The sequence below is a fragment of the Bactrocera dorsalis genome, chromosome 3 (genome assembly GCF_023373825.1).
Source record: "Bactrocera dorsalis isolate Fly_Bdor chromosome 3, ASM2337382v1, whole genome shotgun sequence".
NCBI classification, from domain to species: Eukaryota; Metazoa; Arthropoda; class Insecta; order Diptera; family Tephritidae; genus Bactrocera; species Bactrocera dorsalis.
The window spans coordinates 74,127,914-74,147,478 of record NC_064305.1 but is presented as its reverse complement, the minus strand read 5'-3'; the positions used below and the strand labels follow the sequence as shown (position 1 = coordinate 74,147,478).

The window sequence follows — 19,565 nt, the reverse complement described above, 5'->3', positions numbered from 1 at the left end:
CTATTAAAAATTTATTGACCATCACTAAAAATCGAAAATTGCTGCCAAGCATGCAATATATTAATAAATAATATGAATTATCTTATTTCGATGAACTCTTTTATAAAGGGTGCTGAATGTTTAGGATAGTAATAAATAAATCGATTTGAATGCTTTTATTGGACATAAGGGTTTAGTTAATTTCTTGAGCAAGCACTAAAGAGCTCCAATTAGTTCTCAAGATGCTTATAACTAAAAGTGGAAGATTTGAACAGCCAACTCTTATTTGAACGGAGAAATAATAGGCGATATTTTAACACATTAGCTACCAGTGTATCACCGGTGATCATGACATAAAACTACCCCCAGGAGTCAATGTATCAACGGTGGTACACGCCTAAGTCAAAGCCCAAAATGAATTTTAGTAGTGCTGTCCGGTGATACAGTGGCAGCAAACGTGTTAAAGTAAATATGTATAAAAGATATCTATATTGAATTTAATAGCATTTTTACAATATTTATGCATTCTTCCCAAAAAATGCTCATGCTTTGCTGAAATGACAACTATTTGACCCCTTTTCGTCATGGGATTCTTTTAGCAAATACTTCACTCCTACAAAAATTTCAAGCTTTCACTGGAATTTTCTGCAAAAATTATTTTATGAAGTTTTCTCGATTAAAGCTTGACGATACAGAAAAATTAGAGCAGCCAGAGCATACATATTTTAATTATTAGTTAAGAGCGATTACATTGTTGACTCGAAAAGCTGCTGCTTTTTCTGAATTTTTTTGCCTCGGTCGGTATAATAACTAGAAAGATAAAAATTTCAAACAGTTATTTGAAAATTGTTGTTGTTGCTAGTTTATTGAAGCTTGACAATAATTTATTTAGTGATATAAATAAAAAGAGGAAGGAGCTTACCGAACAATGGCGGCAGATCGGTGGCTACTCGTCCTCATAGTGGAAGTCCCAGCGCACGTAAACAAAATCTGAAACGTAAACGAAACATATTTTGATAAAAGAAAGAAAAACATGAAAATGTAAAAAATTATGAATACTCGAAAAAATTTAATGTTTGGCGATTTTTGTTTGTTTTTTTTTTTTTTTGGTTTGTACTATTTTTTTAAATTTGAAATTTTTAATAGTTTTGACAAATTCTATTACCACGAATGCATAAGCTCCTGATAATCAATTTTTGAGCCCTATAAGGTTTTCACTAACTCAGAAAACGTGATTTTGAGAAAGATGCGTTGACGCCAGACCGTGCCGGGCCAGCGGGCTTGACATCGCTCAACCGAACGATCGTTAACTTCCGTAATTTAATAGATATCTATTCAAATTCTTGAAAGCATAATCGCGAAACATGTATCTATCCGAAATTGCAAGATAAAAATCCTCATTAAAACTGATTCCTGACTGTATTACCAATTGAAATATGTTATACTATATATTGATCATTAAAAAGGCAACTAAACACATTATATATTAAATAAAACTTAACGGGTAATATGCACTTGGGAATAGAAAAACATTTGAATTTATGCAATATTCGAACACTAAAGAATACTCCATAAACATTTTAAGCTGATTCGACAGTTTAGGAGATCCCTCGTCATATTTGCAACATTTGTTTGGTTAGAGTAATCGATTACTAAAACTTTAAATGCTGTTTTCAGAGCCGGCGAAAAAACCTTTCCCAAACGGTTAGACCTTACAGCTTATAATTTTAATCTTCTTAGCTACCATATTTGTCACGTAATTAAGGAAATAAGATTTTTTATAATAACTTTGAATTTTAAAACCACTACGAAGTGTAAATTCTTTTGAATGTTCAATTTAAGTTAAAGCTTTTTCGAGGAGAAAAATGTTCCTAATACATTTTTGGGAAGTACTCATTCAGAACGGCTATAGAGCTACGGGATATCAAGGGAATTAAATTTTTTTCTAAATGAAATGCTGATTATTAAAGTACATTAGAGCACGAAAATGTAGTTTTCAATAAATTTATTAATTAAAAAATGTTTCTCATGAAAAATAAAAATAAAAAAAAAGTTTATTCTGAACTGAAAGTCGATATAGGGGCTATAAAGTATATAAAGTTGAAAAACTTTGCATTTAACAAGAAAATATATAATTTTCGTATAAAATTTTGAATAACAGTTTGTCAAGAAAAATGTCGTTAGTAGTACATTCCTTGGAAATTTGCATAAAAATGAGTTTCTAAAAAAATTAAATACATTTATAAATATATATTATATCTATTAACACAAATTATATTTTTATTTAAATTATTAAACTAGGTTTTTAATTTTTTAAATTATATAATTAATAAATAAAAATATAAATTATATAATTAATTTAATTAATTATAATTTTAAATATTTCTTCAATTAAATTTAAAATGCCAAAAATTTTAATAAAAAAATAATATTTTATTAACATAATTAACTAAATTAATTTAATTCAAAATATAATTAAAAAAAAAATATAAATAAATTTACTTCTAATTACTTCTAAGTCAATTATAAAATTATATTTTTATTTAAATTATAAAATTATGTTTTTAATTATTTAAATTTTAGAATTAATTTCAATTATAAATTATTATTATTTCTTCAATTAAATTTAAAATGGCGAAAATTTTAATAACTACTGTCTTAATTAACATTTTTAAGTATATTGAGCGAAAGCTAAAGCAAATTCAAATTAAGTGCAACCCAAATGACGCACTCTGTATAATTACAAATGGGTGGTTTAAGCGTCGACATTAACATGAGCAATATGTTTTTGCACGCGAAAGAGATTTCTTAATAAAATGTTTTCATTTTCACGCAATTTTTCATGCTTTCCTATTTCTCATAATTTTTGCGCATCAACTTTTCCACTACACACGCACACACATACATGCCTATAATTGTATGCCTCCAACTTTATGACTTTTATTTCACTTTATGCTGATTTAATTTCTGTTAACTAATTTTTTCTTCTACTTTTCTCTTGGCTTTCTTGCTTTTCCTTTGCAGTGATTCCGCAGTCTTGCCGCTTTCGTGGACATAAATTCGAATGCGGTCTCTCCATTTCGTGTGTGTTGGGCGGCGGCAAACCGCTTGACCTCTGCTCGGGCGGCATGATCTGGTCGTGCTGTGTGGACAAAGATCTCGACGCGGAGGACACGCACGCAAGTCAAGTCAACAATACAAGTGAGTATGATGAGGCACCTCGGCGACCAGCAAGTAGCGCGTGGCAGCGGGAAAAAGTGTGCTGCTAGCAATGAGAACTTGCAATTGCGCAACGCCACAGCAAATATTCTAAACTTAAGTGCTTAGTGCTCGTAAAATGCTTAGTGGAATGCTATAATAGCCGAAGAATTGCGCTTATGTAATTTCGCTGAATAATTTTGTTAAATAATTTTGCGCAATAAATTTAGTTCAGTTCAGTGTTGCAGCGCCGTTTCGAAAATGACAATTGTTGCAGCAAAGCAATTACTTATGCGTGTACTTATGTATGTAAATGCGGCTGTAGTAGTTCAATGTGAGCGTGCATGCAACATGCTGCACTCTTTAAGTCATTACGTTGCGCATGCGCAGCCGCTTGTTTGAAGGTAGCTGGCTGTGGGTGCTTGCATAGTGCAACGACTTTTGCAGGGGAGCTCAAATGGGGTTGTTTGGAAATGGGAGGTAACAAAAATGTTAAAAAAATGTTTCAAAACGAAAATTGGGCACAGCTTTTTTTCTATTAGAAACCAAAATATTCTGTAAACAAAATTTTGTATTTAAAAAAAATTCCCTTTCAAAAATTTTGAAAACAAACTTGAAAATTGAAACTTAAAAAAAATTTGTTTTAAATATTTAATTTTGTTTTTAATTGTTTTTCTAAACTCTTTTCTTCAACTAATTAAACTGCTTTCGAGTTATTTTCCAAAAATCAATCTTTTCAAAACACGATTTTCGAATAAATAAGTTTCAATTTTAATATTACTTTTGAAATTTCGAAATTTCTAATTTTAATATATGAACTTAAAATATTCCAATTTTGAAGTTTTAAGTTTGAATTTTATTTCGAAGTTCGAAATTTCTAATTAAAATTTTGATTTTAAAATTTACAATTTATAATTTCAAAATTTGAGTTTTTGATTTGAATTTTGGATTTTCGAATTTTGAAAATCGAATTTAAATCTTTGTTTTAATGTGTATTGTACGATATGAAATTTCGAATCTACAAGCAAAGTAATCGGGTTGTTTTCCGATATATTTTCATATCAGTTATTTTAAAAAGTCGAGTTTCGAATAAATGAGTGACTCTTTAGTTTTAAATTTTGTTTTTGAAATTTCATTTTTGAGTTTCGAATTTCGGATTTCAAATTTGAATTTCGATTTTCTAATTTTAATATCTGAACGTCGAATTTTTAATTTTTAGATTTGAATTTCGATATCGAATTTCGATATTCGAATTTTAAATTTTCAGATTCGAATTTTGAAGTTAGACATTTAGTTTTGCTTGATCAAATTTGGAAATTTGATTTCGATAATCAAAAATTTGAGTTTTGTTATTTACACTTGAAATTAAGAATTTCGAACTTCGAGTTTTGAGTTTTTAATTTCGATTTTTTATTTTCAAATTCTAATAAATTGTACATTATATACATTTGTTTTTCCTTTTGCCTAACAAAACCAACTTTAAAATTAAAGTCAAATCATAAACACAATTTAAGCGCCCCTGTCCATATTGACTTCGAAATCAGCTGAGCAGCTTTTGAAATTCACCGTTAGACAGCTTAAGTGCCTAAGCTTTACTTATCTGTTGCGTTTATTTATTTGTTTGCGGCGTCTTCGGCACAACGCCAATTCATTTTCCTTACATAAAATTGAATGCGCATGCCACCTCCCGCTCCGCAGCAAAAAAGTGCACGAAATAAAATGCTAACAATATCAATAAATGCAAACAGCGAGCGTTTCTTATAAACAAAAGCAATGGCAGAGCGAAAAAACAACAGCAACAACGCCGCATATATTGACGTTTTGCTCTGATAACTTCCACACATTGCTCCTCAACATGCCGCTGCTTTGTTGTTATTGCTATTGTTTATGATGTTGTTTTTTATTGTTTACAACAGCATGCCGACTATTTCAGTTTTAATCGCGTTTTTATTTTCTTTTTCAATTACTTTTTAGTTTCGTTGCTGGCCGCGCATGCGCATCCATTTTCCCAGCGCAATTTTTCCACATTTGCTGAAGTTTAGTGCGGGTTTCGCGCTTAAGTCTTTTGTGCCATGTTTTGTAGTAGTTTTTGGGCGGTTTGCTCTTTTCATGATTTTGAAGCATTTATTGCTTCAGAAAATTAAAAACGTGCATTGTGATTAAATATGCAAACTCAATTAGGGTTTGGTTGAAAAAAAAATTTAAGAATATATATTTTTATTTGTTTGTTTAAACTCAAGTTTCTTCTGTTAAGCAAGAGTTTCAGAATTGAGACTTTAAAATGCAAAGTTCGCTTTCAATGCCATGAAGTTTGTTGCATATTTGGTTTGTTATTTAGTTTTTTTTTGAGTTACAATTTGCTACGAGAATGGTGTTCCACAGATTTCTGGTGTGACTTTTAGTAAGCACTTTAAACTACAATCTACATTTATTTTAGGGGGAATTAATGATGTTTTAATATTTAAATGTTTTTATGTTTATTTTTTTTTTTTATTTTTCTCCAAAGTCTCTTAACTTAATATTTTTTTGTGAGACTATTTTTCATTGTCTATTCAATGGTTCATTTAGAGTTACTCATTTGAATTTCGAACTTTAGTTTAATAGAAATTTTATTCGAAAATCTCAATTTTGTATTAAAAATCTCAATTTTGATTTCGAAATTGAATTTTAAAATTCATTTTCAGTTTTGGTTTTAAAATTTTAAATTGAGTTTCGGTATAGAGTTTTGAAAGAATTCTTATATTTTGATTTAATTTGGAATCTGAATCTTGAAACTTATTTTTTTTTTTTCAAAAATGAATTTTTAAATTGAATTTCGAACTTTTTTTTCCAAAAAAATGTATTCGGAAATCTGAGTATCGGATAATTTAATTTTGAATTTTAATTTAATTTTTATTTTTTTAAAGAGTTTCTAAATTTTGGATCTAGAATTTTTAATTTTGAATAATAAATTATAACTCTGATGTTGATAAAAAAATCTGCATTTTGATCTGATTTGGATATTGATTTTTGCATTTTGAAATCTGAGTTTTAAGGTTGGAATATATCATTTTGAGTTCAAAGTTTTGATTTTTTTTTTTAGAAATTTATTTGAGATTTAATTTAAAATTTTAATTTCCCTTAATTGAAAAAAGAGAAAGCTTCATTCCTTAAAAAATAATTTATTAAAAAAGATTTGTGGTTTCAATTACTGTTACAAGTAACTGAAAAAAAAAATTATTAACTATAGAAAAAACTTTTAAATTAATTTGTTATATTAATAATCACAGTCTTTTTTCATAAAAGCAGTCCAAATGATAATTAAAAGGTTAGCTCTCATATTACGGCCAAAAACTTTTATTGCCAATCTCATTGAAAACATAACTAGAGAAAGGAAATGTAATTATCAAACAAATATATTTCTCATTACAACATAACACTTTTCTCACAAATATGCATATTTTTGGACACTGTAAATTTGGGACGCCACTGTACAATGGCACCCACTATATTGTTGTTGTTAATAATATTTTTTACTGTCACTAATCTTGCGGTTTAATCTTTTAATTTCACTTTCCTCGTCAACGACTTTGCCATTTCCGGTTAAAAAAATGCGAATGTATGCGTGAGTGTGTGTGTGTGTGAGTGTGGGTTGATGGGCGAGTGAACTTCAGAGTTTTCTGGGAAATTTCGCTTTTATGGTGACTTTTGGGTGCATATGTAATACCGCGAGAAAAACAGTTATGGCAGCACAGTCTGCGTAAATGAAAAGTGAAAAACACGAAATAGTAAAAATAAGAAGAAGAAACTTAGTTAAAAAGAGGGCAGAGTGTGCGACTGAAAAGTGAAGTTCGCCTTTGCTGAGACCTTAATGAGATTGGCTTTGTCGCTGGAGTGTAAAGTTGTGACTGTGACTATGCGGGCTGGCGAACTTAAACAAAAGCAAACGAATTAAGAAAACACGTACCAGAAAACATACAGCTGTACCTGTACTTATAAGCAAAATGTTAACCTGAATATTTAATTTCAAATAAAATAAAATTAGGGAAATACATAATTTAAAGACATTAAAAGGGAGGAAAAAACATGCACTTGGAAATTTATGTGGAAATTATTCATTGCAGCTGAAAGTGAAATTTCTTCGAGGTTCTTAAGTTGTACATATAGAGTTATGCGTGTCATATCACTATGTAAACAATGTTTTAGAAACCTCAATTCCACCAAGAAAGAGTTCTATAATGAAAAAAACAGGTCGGAATAGGCACATTTCAATTAAAAACAGTTATGATTTTTCTCATTCAAAACTTTTAGTGTCATTAATAAGCAAAATAGCCTTACTTCTGCAAAAAAATTCTTTGGAGACCCATAAAGTCTTCAATGGAAAGCCATGTTTTTAAAAGTATGCCTTAACAGACCTGCGTGTGAAAAATATCTTGACGGTTAGTTGTTTCTACAGAATTGTGTATTAGTTTCCGCAACGAAAATTCTCTAGACGACTGATGTAAAAAATAAGGGATACTAACTAAAAGAACCAAGAGCTTATATACCAATTTATATAACTGGCAAATTGAAAAGTGCCCATAAACCGTATGATTTTTAATTAACCTTAACTTTCAAAACGTGCTTGTGCAAGTTTGTCAGCTCGTGAATCATTAGCTTGTGAATTATATCATTTTGAGTGAAGGAACTTTTGCTACAGTGAAAAAATAGATTAAAAGGAATCACAGAAGCAAAGAAGTTGATAAAATATTGCTTTTTGAAGTGAAAAAATACAATTGAAGCAAAAATTTGGTTTGATAATAAGTTTTAAATACTTTCCCAGGAAAATCAGCCATCAAAGATTGGTATTCTAGTTCAGACGTGGTGAAATGACTTTCAAAGATGGTAACGCAGTGGATGTTCCCGACGAAAACATCAAAAAAGTCCACAAAATACTTTTGGATGGCAGAAAAGTAAAGTTGTTCGAGATCAACTGAACGTGTACATCATGCTCTCCAAAGCGAGCAAAAACCCAACAGTAGCAAGGTTATGGCGTCTGTATTTTAGAATGCGCTTGGAATAATTTTTATTAACTTACTTGAAGATGGAAGCACCATCAATAGTGACTATCACTCACTGTTTTTGGACTACTTGCAGAGGAAATTCGCTGAAAATCGCCGCATTAAAAAAAAGTACTCCTTCGCCAATGCAATGCACCATGACACAATTCAGTGAAAACGAAAGAAAAAGTCCATTCAGCTTCGAATTGCTTTCGCATCCGCTGTATTCTTAAGATCTGACCCCCGGGGTCTTTTTCCTGTTCTCAGATCTCCAAAGAATGATCGCTGGGAAGAAATTTTCGTCGAAAGAAAAGATGACTGCCGAAACTGAAGTCTATTTTAAAGCAAAGGGCAAATCCCACTACCATTAAAGTATGGAAGAAAGAAATATAGTATACAGAACTATGTTGAAAAAAAAAACTAATTTCGAAAAACAAAAAATTATATTTTGCTATGCTAAGTCGGAGACCTTTCTACTAAACTCTTATATAAAGGGCGATATTCAGATCATGGCCGAATTTAGAGCAAACTTTTCTGAAGAAAGTAGAAAATCAAGAGCTAGATATCAAAGCGAAAAGAGCCGTTAATTACACAAAAATATTGTGAATTTGTTAATTGCAAAAGAGCCATATTTCAAAATTGTCTTGGACAATAATCCATGCCCAATTTCTTGAAGATGCATAGCTTGTCAAACAAAATATTTTTCATGCAATAACTTTATTTTGATTGATCAATTTGTATGATAGCTATAAGCTAGTTCGATATCGGTGGTTTTAGTGAATGAGCATCTCTTAGGGAAAAAAGAATATGGTCAAACTTATATATGGAGGTAGCATTTATATTTGCATTTTAAAGGGTCTCCAATAGGTGTTCCATACTTCATGGCTCGATATAAGGATCTTAATTATTTATATTATAATTTTGATGGTCTCAAATTCGGAACTCGAAGAAAGTCTTTCTCAACTTGCAAATCTTCCAAAAGCCCCTCTTAACAATAATATTAAACAACGAATTAGAGAACCAAATAGGTTTTGTATAATATACAGATAAAGGCAAAAACTTTTGATTGATTTATTAAATTTAGAAGGCTGTGATGAGAACTAGAATCTCACCAAAGCACCTAAGGCGCTACAGAGAGAAAACTGAGAAGACTGAGAGAAGGAACGAAATTAGCCACATTAGGAGTGACAAATGTAGAATAGACGCATAGTGCTCCCTTAATAACCGAGGGTTTATTGATCTAAAGACTTTTGTTTGATATAATCAATTACCCAAAAGTGATATTTGTTCTTAGTTAACTTAATATGTCATTTTGCTTAGTTCCTTTATTTCTTTAAATTTAATCAGTTGTTGGATTCTCGCCAGCTCAGTCAAAAACGAGCGGGCAGTATACCAAATTAACTACTAGTGTATTAGAAAGTATTTGTTGTTAGAAAAACTTGCATTGACGCTGAAACCTTAATTTTGACTTAGCTCTGTTATACTAATAAGAAAGTTTCAAACATCTTGCTGATAATTACAAGAGATCGTAAAAGCTTGAACTATATTTAACAGCACGTAAGCTGGTGTAATTATGACTAATGTTTATAGTCACAGTTTTCCATTTTGCGTCCATTTAAAAGACCAACATTTTTGTAAAAAGTATTCAAACCCAAATTAAAGCCAACATGCCACACACACGCACCCATTTACACACATAGAAAGTTGCATGCAAATACATTGTGACGCAACGTCATCGCCTACTTGCTATCCAATCAACTTTCCGGTGCCATAACTATTGTCACAATGGCCGCTAACCACTTGCTAATTAACCTTTGCGTAGAAAGGTACATTTTGCGCCAATTCAAGTTTTTCTTGAGCTTACATAAGCAATGATTCCGCATATAAATATAATTTTTTTTTAGAAATTATCAAAAGAAAAACTTGAATTTAAATATACATACAGAAATATACTGTTACGTTTAAGACCTTAAATTAAATTCACAGCTTTGGCGCAAAAGTGAAAATTTCTGGTTCACCAAATTACAGTTGTAGCGACGTTTTCTTGTTTTTGTTTCTTTTGTTAACTATTTTTCTAACTCTCTCAAAGCTGTCTAATTTAATGTGTTATATAATTTTATTTTCAAATTGCATGTTTTAACGTAAGTAAGTGCGAATACGTATGTGTTTTTTAATAGCCGGAAGTAGTTATTTCGTTTCGTTGACATTACCATATTTTCTGAGTGATGTCCAAGTTACATTTGTAGTTGGGTGAATGAAATGAATGAAAATCTTCTCCACACGCCATCAATAGAAACCTTTACAGCACACTCGCAAATGAAAGGTGATAATTAAGTGACAAAGGATGGGAAGGTAGGGCGCTCTCAGCAAGTCTTTTCTGATTGCATAATAAATTATTATTTAATTTTTTAACTAGACAACTATTAACTAAGCCGCTAAAATAAAACCATAGCAGAAAGGCATTGTATAAAAGTTATAGCGGGCAATTAAATATGTTTAAAAAAATTTACTTGGTTTGCCCACCTCGTTATGTTACGAAAATATATTATATTGCTGAAAGTGTTGGTCATGGTTCAGTTAGCTCACTTGCTAAATTTAAGATCAAAGAAAACTAAAGAGTTAGAAAACTTTAAATAGATAAAGAATGATGTTTTAGAGTTGATGTTTAGTTCAAAATATATCGAATTTCTTCATTATTTTCACTCATTTTTGGACAGCTGTAACTTTTTTTAAATTCCCCGAATTTATTTGGTTAAATGAAGCTTAAAATCTCACCTTTCCAACAATATATGGTATGGCATAATATGATTGGTAGCACTGGAGATATACGACAGCAACAACATCTATTGACAAAATACGAAAAAACTTAAACTTTTCAGAAACTTTTCAACAATTGAAGTATATGATTCAAGAAGCTTTACGTTGTTGGCTATTAATAGTTTTTGGGTACTCTACATTACAGAAGAGATATCGTTAACAAATAACAAGAGCAGAATCGGGCCAAGATGACTACCTTTCGGAATAACTAAAGAAATTTGAACTTGAAAGAGTATCTTCAACTATCACCCATTGTTTTTGTTCAGCTAACGGTTGTACGTATCTGCCTAAAACTAATCGAGATAGATATAGGGTTATATACATGTATATAAATAATCAGAATGAAGAGACGAGTTGAAATCGGGACGTCTGTTCGTTCCTATGTCTGTGCAAGGTGCAACTTGAATAAAATTTGAGATATAGTAATGAGACTTGATACAATTGTTTCTTGGAAAAAAGTGTGAACTTTGCACGAATACTGCTTTTGACGAATACTGCTGAGGACCAAAAATTTTTCAAACCAGACAAAAACTGTTCAAGCCTCCAGGTACCTAATATGTGGACTCCAATTCTTATTGCAAACTTTTTATCGCAAATATCGGTCAATCTGAGAGATATATTATAGAAACTCAGAGTAAATCTGTATGCGATAATAGTATGCACCTGTGCCAAAAATGGGCTGAATGGGAACAATAATTCCCTCAGTACCCATATATATACGAGGTATGACAATTAAGTAATGAAAATTATTGTACAACTCTGCCATCCCCTTCAAAGTATTCCCCTTTGGCAGCTATACAGCGATTCCAGCGCGTTTTCCATGCTTCGTAACATTTCTGAAACGCTTCGACTGGGATGTCCGCGAGTGCCCTCGTCACGGCCGCCTGGATATCCGTAATCGATTCAAAATGGGTTCCTTTGGCCACCGATTTTGTTTTAGGAAACAAAAAAGTCACAGGATGACATATATCAATGGAGAGGGGAGGGATGCCGGAAAAAGAGAGGTGAAATTTCAAGGTCACAGGTTTACCAAAAGCGCGGCAATAAAATCAGTCTCATTACTTAATTGTCAAACATCGTAATAGAGACTTTTTCTAATTTCCGGCTAACTTTATACCGTAAATATCGCTCCATATGTGAGTTACTTAAATGAAATTGAGAGATCAGTTTTTCTAATAAAAGTCTATATTTGTGCCTAAAATGGATAAAATCTTGATCTGACCTCCATATAAGTAATATCACAATTTTTAACATTCTGTTGACTTTAATCGTTATACAGTGAAGATGGTATTTATGTGAAGTACCTTAACATACTTAAAACGCATATTTTTATATTAATTATAATTAGCAATGCCAAAAATAAATAGAAATCGTTTGAACGATTCTCCTATCTTTTATATACCTAATATAAGATATTCAAACTTCCGGTTACCTTTATGCCGCCCAAATCGTTCAGTAATTAAGATATCTTAGTAGAATTAACTGAACATATAATATTGTGTATAGTTACTATATATTGTGTGTACAGTTCTATGCCGAAAAATCTGAAATTCTATTATACTACAATTCATACAAATTTCGTTAATCTAACAAGCTGGCTTTAATGCTTGCTAGTTGCAAGTGTATAAAAAGCGCGATTACGCCCGAACTTAGCCCTTCTTTATTTATTATAGCCTGAAAGGGTATAAAAAGGTTTTTATATTGGTTTTCTCGTTCTCTTCATATGGCAACGCTATGCAATAGTAGTTCGATCCGAGTAATATTGGGTTGTCAAAAAAGGCTTGCGGTATTTTTATTGATTTTTTTTTTATTGAAATTGAAATGAATTTTTGATGACTTATGCCCATCTCTTGACTGATGCTACGGCTTCTACTATGCCGGTCTCTTTCGACCAATTCAGCGATTTTATCGCAATTTTCGACGACAGGCCTTCCGGAGCGTGGCGCATCTTCGACCACCTCTACACCAGAACGAAAACGTTGAAACCATCGTTGTGCGGTGGAAATGGAAACTGTATCGGGTCCATAAATTGCACAAATTTTATTGGCGGCTTGTGATGCATTTTTGCCTTTATCGTAGTAGTACTGTAAAATATGCCGTATTTCCTCTTTATTTTGACCATATTTGCGACGCTATAACTCACGAACGATTTAAAAGAAACGACAATCAATCAAACACGTGTTAGCGCGTGAAATGAGCTTTTCAAAAAGGTATAGCATGACCCGATGCGTCGAATAAAACTAGAACTACGCGCTTTCAGCGCCAACTAGCGAAAATACGGCAAGACTTTTTTGACAATCCAATATATTCATATATTGCATTAAAAGTTTTCCATACAAGGACTCTATTGTTTTAATTGAATCATTTACACAGAAACTATATGCTTTGGTGGGACCTTTATCGGCTTTTTCGACAAACGGGCATTGTCTTGGAGAAGAAGTGACGATTACAAAATTTTATTTCATAATTTTTGGTCTTCTTATATTACATTTTACATGCAATTGATATACAGAACGAGCAATGTATAGTGAAATATGCATAAAACAAACAGGAAAAAAACCGAAGCAATCAGATGATTTGTATCCGAATCACAACAGCAGCCATTGAAAGTCTAGTTATGAGATATTGAACTGCTTAAACTTATGTCGGTATTCTGCGTGAGACGATTGTCTCATGTCTCTAATAGTGACTATAGTAATTTAGTGATTCTGTTAGTCAGGAGTCTCATTTTGGTATTCTGGCAGTTACAGCATAGTAGTATACTGTAAAGTAGTATACTCTATTTGCCAGAATACCAAAATGAGACTTCTGACTAACAGAATCACTAAATTACTATAGTCACTATTAGAGGCTTAAATTCAAAATATATTTTTGAAAATCATTTCATTTTTACTACATATTAAGTAATATTAATCGCTTTTCGTTTAAAAAAAAAATTTGCAACCATACGGCAAAAATGAATAATTTGAAGAAAATATGACAAAATACTATATTTAAACACTAACTTATAACTGTAAATACTTAATGCTTATTAAATTCTGCAATGCTATATAAATAAGTATGCTTATATATTTATGTATATTATATAAAAACGCTCCTCGACCCAATATAGGTGACATCATACACTTGCACGACATCTATCCCGACTTGGCAAGCCACAACAAGCACCCGCCGCATAGTGGCCTCGGCAGCAGTTCACAGTTACACAATCTACATAATACTCATGGTGCAACACAAAGCAGCAACGTACACACCACCAACATAGCAACGCATAACACACTGGGCGCCTCACGACCGCCAGTTCATCACTACCCCACCGTCATCAGTAATCATCAGTACCAAGTGACCCAATCGTTGTACACGACGAAGCGACCCTACAAGCCGCACATCTATCGACCGGCAACGACGGGGGGTGGTGCTGTGGCACAGTCCAGCAATTGGGAGCATGAATCAAATCATCTGGGCAACGGCATCACCAATCATTTGGACACTTTCTTCGATGTGGATCGACCACCCGCGCATTCAGCGGAGAGTGGCCCGCATGAGTTGTTGCCACACCCACAGCCTTTTGCGGTGGGCAATGTACTGGATTTGAATGCAGGTGAAGCAGCGGAGGATTACAGCGGCAGCGTCGGTGGTGGAATTTATGCTGACGGAACGACGTATCGACCAGTGCCGGGTACCAAAAGCTGTTTTGATGTTTCTACAACTTTCACTTTTTAGTATTGTTTGTTTGGGTTTTTGAGTTTTATTGAACTGATATTTATTTTTATTACTACTCTTAATTTTAATTTCACTTTAGAGTTTTTTCTTTGTTTGTAAATATTTAGAACGCTGCACTGGAATGCCTTTGCACTTGTTTTTGACTTATTTCATATCTTCTAAGTGCTTTCCTTTTTATCTTTAAGTCTCACGGTGTGATTGGCTCTGCACGGTCTTCTTTCATCAAATTTCTTTAATTCTCTTTCATTTTAATAATATTAAAAAAAATTTAATAATATTAATTTGCTTTTCCTTGCAGGTTGTGGCGAGGTATACGCGCGCTCGAATCGCATTGTGGGTGGACACTCGACGGGCTTCGGTTCACATCCCTGGCAGGTGGCGCTGATCAAGAGTGGATTTCTCTCACGAAAACTTAGCTGTGGTGGTGCGCTTATCTCTAATCGCTGGGTCGTCACGGCGGCGCATTGTGTGGCAACGTAAGTAGTAATGGCATTTGGGAATACAACAAGTTCTAGTGAAAGGAAAACTTTATGTCTGTTGGTGTTGTTCAAAAACTTATTACCATCTTGGAGATATGTTCATAATGCCCCATCTATAGGGACCCTGATCAATACTGACAAAAAACCGAAACAATCGATAATCATAAACTAGAGGCGAATTTTTCATCAGCGAAATCATTGGTTATAGACAGAAGCAGGTAGCAGAGTCCCGAAACACCATCACTATCATTGTCAGTGACCTAGAGTTGTTCTTTGGAAGACAGTTCCTTTTGTATTTACCAAAGTGGTCGCTTCTCGGCGATTACTTTCTCTAGATAGTATTCCACCAAATACATAGCAAAACCGTCCTTTTAGAAATTGATGGATTTGATTTATATTCAGCCTTACTTAAATGATTACAAATGGTTTTATGTGCAATGTTTAGCTCTTAGACAATCGAAAAAGTTCTATCATGACCGTCGGCCTCGAAAATTTCCTTTATTTTATCAGTATTTTAGAAAGTGAACTTCCAGATCGTAAAGCATATTTGATAATTAACGGGAAAAAATCTGCGAAAACCAAAATTACCCCCAGCGCAATGGATTGCGTCTTCGCTTTTCTCGATAAAAACTCTGAAATAATTGTATCTACAGCAATACTGAGTTAAGCAATTACAAAACTGTCAAAATTTTTTTTTAATAAAAAATCTTACGTTTTGAATGCCGTCATGCGTAATCCAATCGAGTTTATACAACCTGAGATATCTGTTACCAAAACCATCTATAGTATAAGAAAATAGTGGATTTATGTTTACTAGTCCTTATGTATATAATAAAATTAGAAATTTGTTTTTTTTTTTTCGTACGAGCCCAAGGTAATTGTACCATAAATTTGGCGGTTAAGAAATCAATGACTATTTTTCGGAAAGATATTATTCCATATAAGTTATAGCTTTAGGCTTGAAACTTACTACTATGAGCAAAAAATATTAAGACTTTGTTACACGTCAGTAAAATAACGGAATTGATGCTTGAGAATCGAAGATGAACAGTGAGAGATCGTACTGGCATTGTTGGAATATCGGAAAAAAAAATAAAAACTAATTTGAAAGATCATTTGTGTGAAGGCGAACCATCCCTTGCCGGGGTTGTGCGCTGAATTTGGGACCCGCCTCGTAAAAAACGCCCTCAATGAAAAGCAATAAACAATAAAACAATACTTCCCGAATACCAGGATGTCATGAAAAGTATTATTACTGGCGAAACACCCACGTCAAAGCAAGTCAAAATTGAAAGTTATGGCGACAGTTTTCTTCGATTATCGAAGTGTGCACCCCGAATTCCTTCCGGCCAACCGAACTGTCAACAAGGAATACTATTTGAATGTTTTGCGTCGATTGCGCGAAGCTATTCGTAAAAAGAGTCCGACAATACGTGGTTTTTGCACCACTATAATGATATTTTTAAAATTATGAACTAAGTCTTACTACTTTTACTCATAGTAGAATGGTGGTATTTATGGACATAATATACATAACTGTGCTTAGATTGATAGAATTAGACTTAAAACGTTCAAGTGAGATTAGAACATAAATAGACAGGAGTCCTAATCTTTACTGGTATATAACCAATAATTCACAGTTTAATATATACAAATTTCCTCCTATCTTAACAAAGTATAAAGTAATATAGAAAAAATTCTGGGTGAAAAGAATGTACCGCTTAGTTTGCGACTTTAATACTAATATCATTTTCTGAAGAAATACAAGAATATGGAGAAAGAATCTTAAAGTTAAGGTCTGCTAATCTATAAAAGACAAATCATCGGTCGAAGTAAAAGAAGTTTAACCGACTAGATAGAAGCCAATTTACCTAGAAATATATATGTATATGAACCCGTATGTTTTTTGTATTTTCATATCATTCGAAGTTGATGGATCCTGATTATTTTTCTCATTTCACGAATATCTGGAAGCTTTTTGTTGAAGTTTAAAACGAGTATCTCCGAACGCCTATGAATTTCTTTTAAACAATTAACAGAATACTTAGTAAAGTTTAAGGATATACCAAAATATTAGAGGACTGAGGGCTCAACATCGAAACCTCTCATCAGAAAAATTGATAATGTAATGAATTACAAAAGAATACTGAAGAGAGGAAAGCAGGCGATATAAGCTACGATCTCATGTTCCAAATAACTCAACACAAATATTTAATTTAAATTTTAAAAACTTCTATTAAACTAAGTTTTTAAAACTCGAGGACAGCTTCCAGATTACTTTTGAAGTGTCTGTCGACTATTTACTGGCATATACCAAAGCCATAATTTCAGCTGCCAGTTATAAAAAAAGAGAAGCCCTTCAAAGAACCAACAGCTTTGGAGGCAAGTTACACCCATTCCACCAGTGTATTTCCAACAAAGTCTGTGCTATGTAGTTGAGAAGGCCAGTATTTATGAAGCTGGGACTATGAATTGTCAACACTTTAACGTTTCTCATAGTTAGTGACTCGTTTCTTATCTTGGTAATTAGTAGACCAGAACCCACGACACTTGCCTAAATGTCTCATTTATTTTCATTCAAGAAGCTAGTGCTATTTATAATCATAAACTAGCAGACTGCAGGCTAAGACCACTATTGTAATGCAACATTACGTATTATTTATCTGAGAAACTTGTTTAAGTACAGACTTCCTTTTCACTTTATGAATGTATTTCAGTTTTAAATGTAAAATGTTAACACAGAAATTACTTAATCAAAGCATTAACTTTATTTTAATCCTTTATGTTCTATTAACAAAAAATATTCGTCAAATTAAACCATCTTGCAAACTTCTAATACCACAGTACCGCCAACTCGAATATGAAAATCCGCCTAGGCGAATGGGATGTGCGTGGACAAGATGAGCGACTCAATCACGAAGAATATGGCATCGAACGCAAAGAAGTACATCCGCACTACAATCCGGCAGATTTCAAGAACGACTTGGCGCTGATAAGATTGGATCGCAATGTTGTCTACAAACAGCACATAATACCGGTATGTTTGCCGCCGCCAGCCACGAAGTTGGTGGGCAAAATGGCGACAGTAGCCGGTTGGGGACGCACGCGGCACGGACAGAGCACGGTGCCCTCAGTGCTACAGGTTAGTTAAATATAACTATTACTTATATTTAATACTAATATAAAATTCTCTTCAAAATCAAGGAAGTGGACGTCGAGGTATTGTCGAATGATCGCTGTCAGCGCTGGTTCCGTGCAGCGGGTCGTCGGGAGGCAATCCACGATGTCTTTCTGTGTGCCGGCTACAAGGAGGGTGGACGCGACTCGTGCCAGGGCGACTCTGGTGGTCCATTAACGCTGTCCTTGGATGGCCGTAAAACGCTAATCGGCTTGGTGTCGTGGGGTATCGGTTGTGGGCGTGAACATCTGCCTGGCGTTTATACGAATATACAGAAATTTGTGCCGTGGATCAATAAAGTGATGGCCAACGATAATGCGTAGTGCTGCATGGACCCACACTTGCCAAAGACTGCAGTGCACTTTGATATGCCACCTGAGTCGTTATGTAACGATATCCTATTGCGTATTTTATTCGTTAAAGCTTCACATTTTCTAACTTCAACTCTGTCCACGTCTTATTTATTGAGCGATATCAGCTTTTTGATCATAAAAAGTTGTTATTATTGGTAACTTGTGGTTACTTCATATATTTTCATATTCCGAACATTTGAAAAATACGAATATGCGCATAAGTATTGTAATAATTTATACTAAATTAAGAACGTTTTGTACGATTTATTTATATTTAAGTGTTTAATAATAAAGTTAATTGTAAAGAAAAGTGGAATTTTGCTGTCTACTTGAAAAGTTTGGCAAAACTGAAAATGAGCATAAAACTTAAGTCAAGCTTGAAAAGTTGACGATTACTAGCATACTTTTAGGCATATGATGGCAAGCTCGGCTTTCAGATCCATCAGCATTGACTGTGAGATAAGCTCTTTGTTGTAGTCGCTTTCAGACATTTATAAGTAAAAATAAATCAATTTCAAACAGAGAATAACTCAGAAATCTAAATAAGAAATAAAAGGGGAATCCAAGTAGGAGCACTTTTTTCAATAGCCCTTTTCTGACAGATCACGCGTGAGACGTGTCAAGTTGTCATGTTGCTAAGGGTATTCACGAAGACCGCGGAGAGTCGTTTCGGCGCTGTTCGCAGCATCATGAAAAGTTCTAAAAAGAGCCGATGTTTTCGAGTCAAAATTTTGTTCAACGATAAGGCCCATTCCGACTCGAAGTGCTCTTCAGGCTGAAGCTTCTAGAGCTGCCACTTCGTCCAGAAAAATTACGGTTT

General features: G+C 33.2%; 1 protein-coding gene across 4 annotated transcripts in view; it reads left to right on the top strand.

Moving 5' to 3' along the window:
* The window catches only part of LOC105224578 (serine proteinase stubble), a 32,161-nt gene extending 13,106 nt beyond the window's left edge, over positions 1-19,055 (top strand). For 2 of the 4 annotated variants that reach the window (XM_049452983.1, XM_049452982.1), the window contains exons 2-6: positions 3,004-3,180; positions 14,125-14,691; positions 15,034-15,211; positions 18,059-18,356; positions 18,419-19,055. In XM_049452983.1, coding sequence (XP_049308940.1) covers positions 3,004-3,180; positions 14,125-14,691; positions 15,034-15,211; positions 18,059-18,356; positions 18,419-18,715 — 1,517 coding nt within the window. In that variant the 3' untranslated portion in view covers positions 18,716-19,055. The remainder of the gene's footprint in view (positions 1-3,003; positions 3,181-14,124; positions 14,692-15,033; positions 15,212-18,058; positions 18,357-18,418) is intronic. The other 2 variants (XM_049452984.1, XM_049452985.1) reach the window with 1 other exon arrangement.
* The last annotated feature ends 510 nt before the right edge of the window (positions 19,056-19,565 follow it).